Source organism: Chrysemys picta, chromosome 2 (assembly GCF_011386835.1).
Source record: "Chrysemys picta bellii isolate R12L10 chromosome 2, ASM1138683v2, whole genome shotgun sequence".
Taxonomy (NCBI): Eukaryota; Metazoa; Chordata; order Testudines; family Emydidae; genus Chrysemys; species Chrysemys picta.
This window is the reverse complement of record NC_088792.1, coordinates 1,795,786-1,810,483: the sequence shown is the minus strand read 5'-3', so window position 1 is coordinate 1,810,483 and position 14,698 is coordinate 1,795,786. Positions and strand designations below refer to the sequence as shown.

General features: G+C 47.8%; 1 protein-coding gene across 2 annotated transcripts in view; it reads right to left on the bottom strand.

Moving 5' to 3' along the window:
- Nucleotides 1-10,102: 10,102 nt before the first annotated feature.
- The window catches only part of LOC122173213 (stonustoxin subunit alpha-like), a 56,026-nt gene continuing 51,430 nt past the window's right edge, over nucleotides 10,103-14,698 (bottom strand). For both annotated transcript variants that reach the window (XM_065586516.1, XM_065586515.1), the window contains exon 4: nucleotides 10,103-10,763. In XM_065586516.1, the coding sequence (XP_065442588.1) occupies nucleotides 10,234-10,763 (530 nt within the window). In that variant the 3' untranslated portion in view covers nucleotides 10,103-10,233. The remainder of the gene's footprint in view (nucleotides 10,764-14,698) is intronic.

The window sequence follows — 14,698 nt, the reverse complement described above, 5'->3', positions numbered from 1 at the left end:
TGTCCCGGATCCACAGGATCAGTGCTGTGCCCCCTGCTTTGGAACAGTCTCTAGGAGGAGCTCCTTCACTGTGCCAGACCTCCTAGGGGTCTCACTCTTCTTCCACAGTGAGCCATGTGGCTTCACCACCTCCTTAGACCGGACCTCTGGGCCTGCAGCCCCCCCTGCTCCACCCTGTGAGCCCTGTGATGCATCCGAGAAGTGGGTATTCAGCCACGAAAGCTCATGCTCCTATACGTCTGTTAGTCTACAAGGTGCCACAGGACTCTTTGCTGCTTAACTATGGAGTGACTTCCAGCATCTCTTCCCTTAGCACCACCCCAGTGCCACTGACACCTCATAGCTGTGATTTCAAAACACTGCCCAACCCTCTCCCCTTGCCATTCTGGGCTGAAGAGAAGACACAGCCGAAACCAAAAGTGAAATGTTGTCCTGGCAACCCAGAAAGGGGCCTATCAAGAGGCTCCAGAAAAAGGACCCGAAAGATCTGCCTACCTGACAGCCGGTGGAGACTGCACCAGAGAAGAAGGGGAGTTACTGGGCTCAGAATCCTGACTGACATGCCAGGGCAACCAAGCAAAAGCCCAGAATAGCCTGTCTATTGCTGGGACCATTCAGATTTGTGCACAGACGCTAAATAAGCTCATTTAGGGGGATGGGTTCAGCCGTAGGCTCAGGAGGAGACACAGCCCCTGGGTTGCTTTGAGTGGGATGGGAGAAAGCAAAAAAAAATCCTCTTCCTATCAGATCCAGCACCTGGGGCTTTCCCTCGACAGGGCAAGGCTGAAAGAGACATCCCTGTTCCTCACCAGGCTCGCTGCCCCCCAATGAATCCCCTTAACAACCAGGGACAGGAGGGAAGTGAGCAGCTTCCCAGCAATGGACTCTACCCAGCAGCGGAGTGAGACTTCTGGCTTCCTAGGGCTGAGCAAGAGGGGGCTCCAGCAGCAGCATCCAAGCCCCTTCCAACGAACAGACCAAACATGCAGGGTCACAGCTGTCGAGGCTGTTTTTGTCTTTGGTTGGATTCACAGAACGTGTGGATGGACTCTGGAGACTCTTCCCCCCCCCCAGTTCTCTGAGTCCATCCATATTCTGCCCTCTATTCCCACCAGTCCCTCCATCCTACTCCATCCCAGAGTAGGATTGCTGGGCATGCCAGGTCATTTGCAGGAAGTGGCAGAAGAAAGGACACATCGCTGTGTCCTGTCGCAGCGTTCAATGACCAGGAGCACAGAGTAATCGCCACGTTTTTGAAGCCTTATACCAGAGAAAAGTTAGTACCAAAAGGGATACGCCAGGTGAAAGTTCAACTAGATGGACCATCAGTTGTTTTACCCATTTATGTGATTGAAGGAAAGTATCCACCACTATTTTGGCAGATCTTGGCTTGAGCTCAAGGTGAATTGAACTGAGATCAAGGCAATCAAGACCACAAGCTAAATATGAGTCAACAGTGTGATGCTGTTGCAAAAAAAGCCAACATGATTCTGGGATGTATTAACAGGTGTATTGTGAGCAAGACACGAGAAGTCATTCTTCCGCTCTACTCTGCTCTGGTTAGGCCTCAGCTGGAGTATTGTGTCCAGTTCTGGGCATCGCATTTTAAAAAAGATGTGGAGAAATTGGAAAGGGTCCAGAGAAGAGCAACAAGAATGATTAAAGGTCTTGAGAACATGACCTATGAAGGAAGGCTGAAAGAATTGGGTTTGTTTAGTTTGGAAAAGAGAAGACTGAGAGGGGACATGATAGCAGTTTACAGGTATCTAAAAGGGTGTCATAAGGAGGAGGGAGAAAACTTGTTCACCTTAGCCTCTAAGGATAGAACCAGAAGCAATGGGTTTAAACTGCAGCAAGGGAGGTCTAGGTTGGACATTAGGAAAAAGTTCCTAACTGTCAGGGTGGTTAAACACTGGAATAAATTGCCTAGGGAGGTTGTGGAATCTCCGTCTCTGGAGATATTTAAGAGTAGGTTAGATAAATGTCTATCAGGGATGGTCTAGACAGTATTTGGTCCTGCCATGCGGGCAGGGGACTGGACTCGATGACCTCACGAGGTCCCTTCCAGTCCTAGAATCTATGAATCTATGAATCTATAAAAGCACCTCAAAGTCTTCAAGAAATACTGAGCAGACACTCCAAAGTTTTTGAAATAGAACTTGGGCCGATGAGCAACATCAGTGAAATTCCCTGTTCAGTCTGACAGCCAGACAAAATAGTGCAAGTCCAGCGTTGTGCCTTGTGCTCTAAAGCCTCTGGCAGAAGCTGATTTGGACTGTTTAGTGTTGTCAGCTGTTGGCTGCGAGTGTGTCCTCTCTGTGTGCTGCACCAGCTCTGGGCAGAGAGCTGCCACAGCAGACTTCGGTTGCACTGCCCAAGAAGACCACAGACTTGGTTCAGTGGCAAAGGCGCTTGGCCAGAGTGTTAACAAAGCACAGTCCTAGTGTCCTATATGTGCTACTGGTAACTAACACATGTATGCCCGTGCAGTGGCCTCAGCTCTGTGAGCAGCAGGACTTTCCGCTCCCCTCTAGGCCAGACAGACACCCCCTTTGTGACTCCTTTTTTACACACTGGAACAAACAAGGTATGTATTGCTCCTCTGACGTAGTTAGTTACCACCCTTTTCTTTGTACCTGTTGGTTCAATCAAAACATTAAAATCCATCACCCTGTCTTCCTGACCTTATCTTTAGGAGGGGTCAGTGTGTCCCTGTATCATCTTCGGAGAGTGTGTTTACCCCATAACCTTCTACATTTAGTGAACACTGGGGTCTTGTCACTGGTTTCACACAGTGAGTGGGCTACGTTCTTCGTACCAGTGATGAAGAAGGATGGCTCCATCTGTATTTGTGGAGATTTCAAAGTGACACTGAATGCAGTGTTATGTGCAGACCAGCACCTACTACCTCGTATTGCCATTAGAAAGCACATCTTTACTTTTGTTTGTTCATGACTCTTTCTATCTTTACACCTTACACTTGGTAGCACTTAAACCTATGATTTTTGTTTAATAAACCTGTTTTACCTTTATTATAAACCAGTTCAGGGCTGTGATTAAAATGGGAGTGTTTGTCAAACCCCAGTGAAATTAATGAACTACAGTGTATTGACTCTTTAAAAGAGCAATGAATTTAAGTGGGGGGAGGGATAGCTCAGTGGTTTGAGCATTGGCCTGCTAAACCCAGGATTGTGAGTTCAATCCTTGAGGGGGCTACTTAGGTTGCTGGGGTAAAATCAGTCCTTGGTCCTGCTAGTGAAGGCAGGGGGCTGAACTCAATGACCTTTCAAGGTCCCTTCCAGTTCTAGGAGACAGGATATCTCCATTTAAATAATAATAATAATAATAACTTGTGTGTGTGTGTTCCAGGAGAGGACTGGACGCTACAGAGACACAGTTTTGGGGAAATTCAGCACTGGGAGGGTGTTGGGGTCATTCTGCACAAGGTAACCGGGTGGTGGAAGCCAGTGTGTGGCTTGTAGTTTTGGCTGGGCTGTGTGCCACATCAGCGTAGCATTGAAGGCACCAAGAGTTGCAGGGCAGAGGGTGACACGCCCCTTCATTGATGACTTGTGCTGGACACAGCGCCTAGATTGTCACCTAATTACTAAAACAATTAGTGTGTTACAGTGACTGACTTTATTGGCAAAGGAAAAGTGAAACCGCAGATGAACCACAAGTGTGGCTGGCATTTGGTAACACGTTTGCTGTCCTGGGTCTGCCATTCTAGACACTTTCCAGCAGTGAAAGAGAAACATGAAAGATAAACCATTTCTTTAACTAATCCTATAGAGCCCAGAACATGCATTATAGGATCTGAGGACTTTGTAGATCTTCACCAATTTTTTTTAAAACAATCACATTTCAACCTGGGGGGTGGGGTCGGGTTCTGTTTTCATCCACTTTAAAAGATTTTGAAGCCACTGAGCTGAGGTTGAGACATTTTCTGTGTGGCAGGCTGATTCTTTGGGTGCTGTTCTTTGGACTCTGCAAGTTTTGGTTCAAGACAGAGCCTTCATCAGGATTTTTTTGGACAACTTCTACATCACTTAAAAATCTGTTCAACGTGTAACACCTGGTCAATACCCTGAATTTGCAGGGACATAACTCCTGGTAAGCAAAAAATTCAAAGTCATCTGTCATCCCTGCATCACCCACTGACTTTGGCCAGATTCTGAAAAGTATTTTAGTGCCTAACTTATATTGTCTTCAGTGGGCGTTAGTTAGGTACCTAAATCTCTTGGAAGAAGCTGGGCCTTGGTTAGTAGATTCAGTACAAACTCTTTGGCGCTATTTCAAAAGGCCCCAGTGGCCAATGATAACAGATTTCAGCTCAGCAACAGGCTTATCCACCTGCTTAGCTAGTTGCAGGGGGGAATCCTCGTGAAAGCCGAAGACTGTGCAGTAATGCTGTATTGATGTCCGCAAGACGGTACCTCACAAGTGAAAGGGAGCCCTGTACAAGGACTGGCAGCAATACTACAAGGTAATACAAGGGCCACTTTCCATATCTGCTTCTTCAGGAAATCCTGTTTCTTTATCAAGATTGCTGTAGAGATGTTTGGGAGTGTGACGGGGTGTACCAACCACGCACTGGGCCACTGGGAGCGGACCAATCACTGTGGGCCCAGGAGGCCATGTCCCCTTTCCCCGCTGCGCATGCTCCAGGTGGAGAACCCAGGTAAAGGAGGCAGTCCAGCTCGGTCGGGGCGGGCGATGGAGGAGGAAGGACGTACACTGCCGGTTCCTGCAGAGGTACCTGCGACGCTCCTGGTGGTAGAGCCCGAAGACCCGGACTATGCGCCAGACGACTCGCTGACTGCGGAGACTGCCGGGGAAACCAAGCTGTCGCCCGCTGAGGAGGCTGCGGCCTGCTCTGTGCCCGGCCCAGAGGGAAGTAAGACCTATGCACTGTTTGCTTACCTTGCCCCACCCAAAGGCCGCAGCCTGCTTGCTGCTTCGTCCTGCCCGGGGGGCTAATTACCCAAGTGCCACAGCCACCCCAGCCAGGAGGCTGCAAGGCTCTGAACTGTTCTTTTACCTTGCCCCACCCAGGGCCTGCAGCCTGCTTGCTGCTAAGTACTATTGCCTGCCCCAGCCAGGAGGCTCCAGGGCCCCAGACTGTTTGTTTTGCCAGCCAGAGCCACGGACTATTCGTTTCAGTGACACCATCAGGGGGCCGGAACCCACTTGGCCAAAATCACCCATTTAACGGGGAATCCCGACAACTGGGTGACGGGGTGCACCAACCCCATACTGGGCCGACGGGGGAGCCCCAGCTTGAGGCGCAGGGCCCCTGTCGTAGGCAGGATAACTAAATATAAGCTTCTCTTATGAACATACAATTCCTCTTCTGATTTTCCTTCCAAAGGATGGCAGTCGTATGTACTCAGTAGCCAGGTGGAGAGAAGGAAATCAACAGGGAGACCACACGTCCTTGGGATGATTATTTTAAGCAGCAGAATATGCCCGTTTCGGAGCATAGAAAATAAAACTTCTTCCCTATCTTCTGAATCGCTCACACAGGGTTGTCTGGTGGGACGGGCAATGCTCAGAGGAAATGATATGAAGGAAATATCCCCTTGAAGTCTCTGTTTGTGCTAAAGTATCATTCCTCAAATACTCGTTCTTCAGGCCCATGCATACTGCATTTGTTACATTAACTGATTTAAAAGTTCTATTTCAACATCCGAGAGAAAGAACATGAACTAGCACAGGGCACCCACCTTTCTGCGTATATCACATTTCAGTACGGATGAAAACTTTCCAAGAAAGAAATAACCTGCATCCGCTCTCCCCCAAAGCAAATTTGTTGTCCAAAATACCCCTGCGTATAAAATACTAACTATGTAGCCACCACATTTTTGTATGACAATATTCTCTCTTATAATCAAGGTAGATCATCATAAGTAGAGATCAACACTTTTAATTCAGGTGAACAACAAATACCTGGAAATGTGTCGGGTTAGAATTTAGCCTTTTCATCCAGCTGATTGAAAGTTGATCCCAACTTGTTACCCCTGTAGTCATTTCATTAAAAAAAATAGGAATACAGTTGGTTTTATGTAAATCTTTCATGTCCAGAGTAAAAATTAGTCAGCTCTCGTTAAGCTCTTTGGCTTCAATTTGAAAGGGACATCTTTGTTTTAGAGAGACAAGCTGGGTGAGGTAATATCTTTGATTGGTCCAACGTCTGTGGATGAAAGAGACAAGCCTATGAGCTTACACAGAGCTCTTCAACCTGAAGAATAGTTATCTGAGAGCTCGAAAGCTTGTCTTGATCACCAGTGGAAGTTGGTCCAATACAAAGTATTACCTCACCCACCTTGTATCTCTAATATCCTGGGATTAGCATAACTACAGTAACACTGCATCTTTGTTTGATGCATTCCGTTCTCTGTACATTTTGCAAAATGGATTTAAATAGATTTAGTGGGTAAAATTCTGGCTCAGCTGAAGTCAGTGAGAGTTTGGCCATTGACTGCAATGGAGCCAGGATTTCACCCCTTAGCTTTAATTTTGAAACCTGATTTGAATCCATTTTCTTAAGTCCTAGCACTCATTTATGATACAGTATTCATGGGATCAGATCAGGGAAATAGTATGCCACTTTCATATCATGATACAAGATGGGAAGGATGGCCAACCAGAATACATTTGAAACTGGCATTTTTGTAAATAGTTTTGGCAACACTAAATTAACTAAATGTGGAGAAAGAAAAAAGCTTGGGGGGGAGGGGGTGTTCTTCTTTGTAATTTAAAATAAGTGGAGATACTGCCATTAATTAAAATAGAGGGACAAGGAAAAGCATATAAGGACGATATCAAACTTTGAAAATCATCTGAGATACACATAACTGAAAATGCATCAAAGAGATAAATTCATTCAACGGAATCAAATCTCGTCTTGGCATCAAGTGATAAACTACGTCTGATTTGTAGGAATAATGGACTGAGTGGATTATTCCAACTGCTCTTCTAACGCTAGCTGCTGAAGATTCTCCACAATGACAAGGGATCAGCAGGAGCGAGAGATGTAACTTCATTGGTGTTTGAACAGCACTACAATAAATCCCACAAGGATTTGCACTCTGAACCCCAAAACTATGAGATCCATATTGAATCTGCAATAATCAGAACTTATATCAATTAACTGGGTGGGCACCCTGAAAACTATCATGATGGAGTAAAAGAAGAAATCAAAAATACATGTCTAAAGCAACAACAAGAAGCCACTAACACAGAAGGAAAAAAGAAAACACTTATAGTTAAGGCCCTACTTGAATCGCGGGATGATTGTCAAATAATTGCGGCTGAGTTGCTGAGAAGACATGGAAAATTGCAGAAAAATAATACTGGACCTTTATTAATTGCAGTAAGATGGAAAAGCCAGAGGAGACCAATTTGTTTAAGAAAAATTTGCTGGAACAATATAAGCACTCAAATATTATGTTGTGCCTGCTAAGTTTTTTGATAACTAGATAGTCTGCTGCAACTGCCAGCCGCCCAGAGCTGACAGCGGGAGCCCCGCTATGTACGGGGCTGACAGTGGGAGCCTACTGTCAGTCCTGCCCATTTCGGGGGTCCCGTTGTCAGCTGCACAGCTGACATAACTGTGATGGAAGCTGAATATTGCGGGATCTGCAATATCCTCAATATCACGAATTAAGCAGGGTCTTACTTATGGTTTAATGAATATTCAGTGTAGTACAAAACACAAAATTGAATTAAAGGGCAAAACAATTAATTAACTCAGAATTAAGGTTACGCAGTGGTCTCTCATATCCTTCCAGGACATCAGGTTCAGCAAAACTCATACCTGTGAAAACCAGGAAATACAGAGTTCAGGTAAACGCCCACGCAACCTTAACTCTGCCCCCTGGAGCTGGCAATGGCCACTGGGAATGATCTGCCTGCACTCTGGCTGCATTCACTGTGTTAGGTGTAGCTGTGTGGAATGGTGGAGGAATTTGTGTTTTGAAATGTCAAACTATTTCCAAATTTTGATTAGCTCTGGCCTAAAGCAACACGTTGCGTAGTACGATATACCTAACACACAATCTGACAATGGTCTGAAAGCATAAAGTAGGATTTTATTTCGTAATTTCTGCTGTTAAAATACTTTGCATTCCTTGCTGCAAGAGAACGACATGTTTACAGTAGGATATAAACACCTCTGAGCAACCCAGAGAGAAGATGTGAGTAATCATTTTAGCACAATGGTAGGGGCTGATCCTGGGGCAGGGATCTGCCCTTTGTAGCCTTTTCTTTTATTTAGAATAAATGTAGTGATGTGATCCTACATCACCCTGGGTTTGGCTCTGGTTGCCACAGTGTCGAGTTCAACAGAGTGACAATCACCTCTGCTACTTGCTTCAGATTTAGAGCCTCTAGGAACACGTGAAGACCATGGATGGTGACACGCACATTCACAAGTACCACATCTAGTCTGTGTTACAAGTTTTCTTAGAGCCACAAGAAAGGTTTTAATTACCCAAGTGTGACTGGGGCCCTAGTGAGGAGCCTGCTGTGGTCACTCAATTAGGATGAACTGCATTTCCTTAAAGATATTCTGAGAGTCTGATGGATTCCTCATCAACTGAACATCGGTAGAGAAATGGCTCGTGCTGGGAATTTTCTCTTGACTACTCCCAATTTCACTCTTTTTCCTTATCTGTATTTCCACACCCCAGGAATATTGGGGTGCCCTGTTTTTCACAGGTCGTCTGTAGTTCCTCTTATTCTCATTAGCATCTATACACAACATGTACCCTGCGGCCAGGACACGTGTTGTAAATGATGTTACAATAAGGTATCTCGTGATTTTGAACAGTATATTGCAGTTGATTTTCCGCAACATCACCTGTTGGCACATCTTTCCAGTAGTCTTGTGATCTTACTGGCATAGGGTCAATCTTTGGTCACCTACTCATGTCAGGCATTCTTAAACCTATGGCCTAGTATGGCTAAGCTGAAATCTGACAGGCCTCGGCCTGCAGGCCTTGCGTTTCAGCCGTGCTTTACTTATATACCTAATGCTACTCATCACTCTTATATTTCTATAATCCTACGTCTTAAATCTAGTTAGCATACCTTAATGATATGTACCTCAGCGTCTGAGTTAATCATTACATCACACAGCACAACCATACATGGATAATAAAATGAACTAATTGGCTACACCTTGCGCCATCAGGCTGTGCAAAGGGCCCATGCTGCGCGTGGAGCAATTGTACGTGAATCAGCTAGAAGCCCCCCGATGAGCACATGGAGGCGGTGCAGTGAGCTGCCAGGGCTTGTGCCCTGTCCAGGAAGAGGGGGTGGAGATGCAGGGCGAGAGCCGTGGTTTTACTTCGCCCCTTTCAGACAGTGAGCACCACGGAGGTTCTGGCCAAGACCTGCACAGGGCTCAAAGGGCGGAGCTCCTGGTGCCCGTTCTACAGCTGAGCTTCCAGCCGCAGTGGCTCTAGGACAGCGCGGGGATCGCACTGCCAGTGGCATTGTGGCCCTGCCTGCAGACCCCTCAGCTTTCCTTTCCACCCTCCGCGCCTGTGCGGGGTCCAGCCAGACCCTCCCACAGACTCATTCTAAGGGATCCATTTCTGTCATATGTACTGGTGCATTGAGCGGGATCCGGACAAGGATCCTGCCATGGGACAGAGAATCTCAGGCCAGGTGGACACGACAAACTCACATCGGTATAACTACGTGTGAAACCCCCCCCCCCCCCGTGCGACACAGTTACACCGACCTGACCCCCATGTAGACGGGAGAGTGTCTCCTGCCGATGTAGCTCCTGCCTCTCGGGGAGTGGAGTCACCACGCTGACGGGAGACGCTCTCCCATAGTAACGTCTTCTAAAGCGCTACAGCAGCGCAGCTGCACCAGCGCAGCTGTTGAAGTGTAGACAAGCCCCCACTGACTCCACAAGGAGAATTACTAACCCCTCATCTCAAGGTCTGTGCCCCTCCCCCTTCTAGCTGTTTGCTTTGTTATCCATCCTCCATCCCTCCCCCCACCCAGCCCCCAGTTCCCATCTCCCATCCCCTCCTTCCCCACGCCCCGGACATACTTTTTCTTTCCTCCCCCCCAACCCCCCCACGCCTTTCTCTGACCCTGTTCTCTGATATAATCCTACATGAGAACAAGCAGACCGGGCAGTCACTGCAGGACCGTGAGATGGGTATACCCTGCTCTCTCTGGTACTGACAGGGGCCCGGGCTACCCTGAGTCTCAGGGATGCAGGCTAAGCTGGAATCCTGTACCCCAGACCCAGAAGAAAGGGAAGATTTTCTCCCCATTGAAAGAGGCCCGTGGGAAAGTGAAGATCGGGGCCAGATCATCAGCATAATTAAATGCCACCAACCCCCCTTCATAGTCCAGAGAGACCCGGATCCTGCTGGGTTCTCTATTCAAGGACAGGCGGGTGACAGGGGAGGTGTGAGCCCGGTAGTCTGGGGCACTGCCCCACTTCTGCACCACCCAGACCCCGTCCTCGGGGGTAAAGCCAACCTCTTCCTTCCTCTGCACAGACTGTCTAGCTACCCCCACAGCCCAGTCTCTGTCTGCTCCTCCCTCCACCTTCACCTGCCAGGAATGTTTCCCCGAGGTGAAGCCCTCAGAGCCCAGCACACTGAGCAAATAATCAAATCTCTCCGGTTTGTAAGGCAACATCTGGCTCTCATGTCCCCGGCTCACGCTTCTTCGATCTTCAGACAGGACGAGCTCAGGATGTGCCGTGTCTGGATTCAGAGTCACATTCGCTGGGGAGAGACAGAATCAGAGCGTTATTGGCAGACACGGGTCAATGACAGAGCGAAAGGATCGGCTGGGCCAGACCTGAGACTCAGAATCTTCCCCCCTGCACTCACCTACTTAGGAACAATACTGTGTAACGTATACGTGTGCCAGTGGGTGCTGCTCTTTATATAGCTAACTATCTACACAGAGAGAGAGAGATTACCTGGCAAAAGTACGTCACTAACCCAGCGTTAAGATGCCTGGTGATACCTTGTGCCCTTCAAGAAAGTCAGTTCAGCAAAACTGAATCTTGTGAATGCCGGGAGATAGCGAGTTCAGGTAAACGCCCTCACAACCTTAACTAGGCCTGCTGGAGCTGGCAATAGCCACTGGGAATTATCTGCATGCACTTCAGCTGTAATCCCTGTGCTAGGTGTTGCTGTACTGAAGGGTGGAGGAATAAACTGGACCAGCTTGAAAGATCTGTGATTGTGATAGGAGGTGACTGGGGGGTTGTGACCCTCTGGGGTGTGTGTCTCTCTCTCCCTGGCCCCTGTGTGGGTGATCAGAGGAAAGAGGTGCCTGGGTACCTTGGGAGAGCCAGGATGCCTTGTTTCACTGCTACGCTGGGCAGGCTGGTGTCACAGTGAAGCCCAGGGTTCCTCTTGCCCTGGGGAGCTGGGAGATGAGTGTGGAAGGTGAGTTTAATGCAGGGTAAGGGAACACAGGGTGTCAGATGGCATCATGTGCATTAGAGGGAGGTGACTGTAAAAGGGGTTGTAAGATTTAGCCGCTGTGATGTTCTTTCTATGGCATGGGCTGAGATTGAGTGTAGGGCAGGTGTAGGGAAATCCTGTTCAGTACAGCGCAAAGGCAGAGCCGGAGTATGTGTTATGGGTGTACTGGGGCATGGCTCAAAGTGGGCAGAGTTAAGGTTGTGTGGGCTTGTCCCTTAGCTCTGTATTTCCTGGTTTTCACAAGTTTGAGTTTTAGAAGCATAGAGTAACAGGGTTGGAAGGGACCTCAGGAGGTCATCTAGTCCAACCCCCTGCTCAAAGCAGGACCAACCCCCAACTAAATCATCCCAGCCAGGGCTTTGTCAAGCCTGACCTTAAAAACCTCTAAGGAAGGAGATTCCACCACCTCCCTAGGTAACCCATTCCAGTGCTTCACCACCCTCCTAGTGAAAAAGTTTTTCCTAATATCCAACCTAAACCTCCCCCACTGCAACTTGAGACCATTACTCCTTGTTCTGTCATCTGCCACCACTGAGAACAGTCTAGATCCATCCTCTTTGGACCCCTCTTTCAGGTAGTTGAAAGCAGCTATCAAATCCCCCCTCATTCTTCTCTTCTGCAGACTAAATAAGCCCAGTTCCCTCAGCCTCTCCTCATAAGTCATGTGCTCCAGCCCCCTAATAATTTTTGTTGCCCTTCACTGGCCTTTTCAATTTTTCCACATCCTTCTTATAGTGTGGGGCCCAAAACTGGACACAGTACTCCAGATGAGGCCTCACCAATGTCGAATAAAGGGGAACGATCACGTCCCTCGATCTGCTGGCAATGCCCCTACTTATACAGCCCAAAATGCCATTAGCCTTCTCGGCAACAAGGGCACACTGTTGACTCATATCCAGCTTCTTGTCCACTGTAACCCCTAGATCCTTTTCTGCAGAACTGCTGCCTAGCCATTCGGTCCCTAGTCTGTAGCAGTGCATGGGATTCTTCCGTCCTAAGTGCAGGACTCTGCACTTGTCCTTGTTGAACCTCATCAGATTTATTGTGGCCCAATCCTCTAATTTGTCTAGGTCCCTCTGTATCCTCTCCCTACCCTCCAGCGTATCTACCACTCCTCCCAATTTGGTGTCATCTGCAAACTTGCTGAGAGTGCAGTCCACGCCATCCTCCAAATCATTAATGAAGATATTGAACAAAACCGGCCCCAAGACCGACCCTTGGGGCACTCCTCTTGATAGCGGCTGCCAACTAGACATGGAGCCATTGATCACTACCCGTTGAGCCCGACGATCTAGCCAGCTTTCTATCCACCTTATAGTCCATTCATCCAGCCCATACTTCTTTAACTTACTGGCAAGAATACTGTGGGAGACTGTATCAAAAGCTTTGCTAAAGTCAAGGAATGACACGTTCACTGCTTTCCCCTAATCCACAGACCCAGTTATCTCCTCATAGAAGGCAATTAGGTTAGTCAGGCACGACTTCCCCTTGGTGAATCCATGCTGACTGTTCCTGATCATTTCATCTCCTCTAAGTGCTTCAGAATTGATTCCTTGAGGACCTGCTCCATGATTTTTCCAGGGACTGAGGTGAGGCTGACTGGCCTGTAGTTCCCCAGATCCTCCTCCTTCCCTTTTTTAAAGATGGGCACTGCATTAGCCTTTTTCCAGTCATCCGGGACCTCCCCCGATCGCCAGGAGTTCTCAAAGATAACTTGGATTGTCAAGAGAACCTGGAGGTGGAAAGTTTCCACTGTAGCTGGAAAGGTCTCTGCAGACATGGCAATTTCCTGCAATATCACTGAAGGACCCTATTGTATTAACTGTATGTATTGCTGTGGGCCAGGGTTGTATGTAACCTCTCTAGTGAGGAGATGTGATGGATGTAAGACCCGGCAGTTCAAAAGGCTGTATTGAAAATGTGCCAGACAAGTATGGACTTTTGGGACAATTAATATTAAGTGGATTTCCTGGGGACTCCCAAGGGAGAGCTTAATGCAAATTCCCCATCTCTGGTCAATGCAAAAACCCAGCCTTTTGAAGCTATGCCCTGAGGAGAGGGTTTTCTCTGTTGATTACCTGTTGCAGAAAGCCAAGATCAATAAAAGGCCCAAGTTGGATAAAGAAATAGCTGATCTAGTGCCCTAGGTTGGCAGTGGGGAGATCTCTGGTAAGCGTTCGAGCACACGTGAAGGTTCTTTTATTGTTTTAATGTTTTCTCTGTAATGCTTTTACCTTAGGAAGAAATGTGCTTGCTTACAAGGAGCTGTGTGGAAACGTATAGCTGTGGGCAATTCACTAGTCGTTGTCTTCAGAGATAAAGCAAAGCGCAGGCCCTGGCCTGTTTAGGCAGTCTGGCTTGTTGGGGACATCACAGTGTGAGGCCGGGAGCTGTGCAGCCCTAAACCCAGTCAGGAGGCAGTGAGACGTGGGTCTCTGCCTATGAGAGGTGACAGCTGGGATCTGGAAATCTTTAAATGGGTGCCCCTGACAGACCATGCAGGGGTAATAGAGGAGCTGTTACTCTGAAAACTGTGCAAGTGAGGATGATGAAAGTCCCAGGGAAGGAGAGTATCTAACTGGAGCAGAGGGAAACAATCCCATGGTTGGGACCCTCCTTCCAGGTGATGTTGTGGTATCCTCTCACACTGAGGATACCTCCCTGGGGGAGGGAACTCCAGCCATTAGAAAGAGACAGGTATTAGTAATGGGCAATTCGATCATTAGAAACATAGATAGCTGGGTTTGCGATGTCCAGGCGAACAGCATGGTGACTTGCCTGCTTGGTGCGAAGGTTGCGGGTCTCTCGAGACATCTAGATGGACTTATGTGTAGTGCTGGGGAGGAGCTGGTGGTTGTGGTACATGTAGGTACCAATGACATAGAGAAGGATAGAAGAGAGGTGCTGGAGGCCAAATTTAGGCTGTTAGGTAAGAGATTGAAGTCCAGGACCTCCATGGTAGCATTCTCTGAAATGCTTCCAGTTCCACGTGCAGGACCAGTTAGACAGGCAGAACTGCAGGGTCTTGATGTGTAGATGAGATGATGGTGTAGGGAGGAGGGGTTTAGATTTATTAGGAACTGGGGAAACTTTTGGGATGGGGGGATCCTATACAGGAGAGATGGGCTCCACCTAAACCAAAATGGAACCAGACTGCTGGCACTTAACATTAAAAAGGTCGAGCAGTTTTTAAACTAATGGCTGGAGGAAAGCTGACAGGT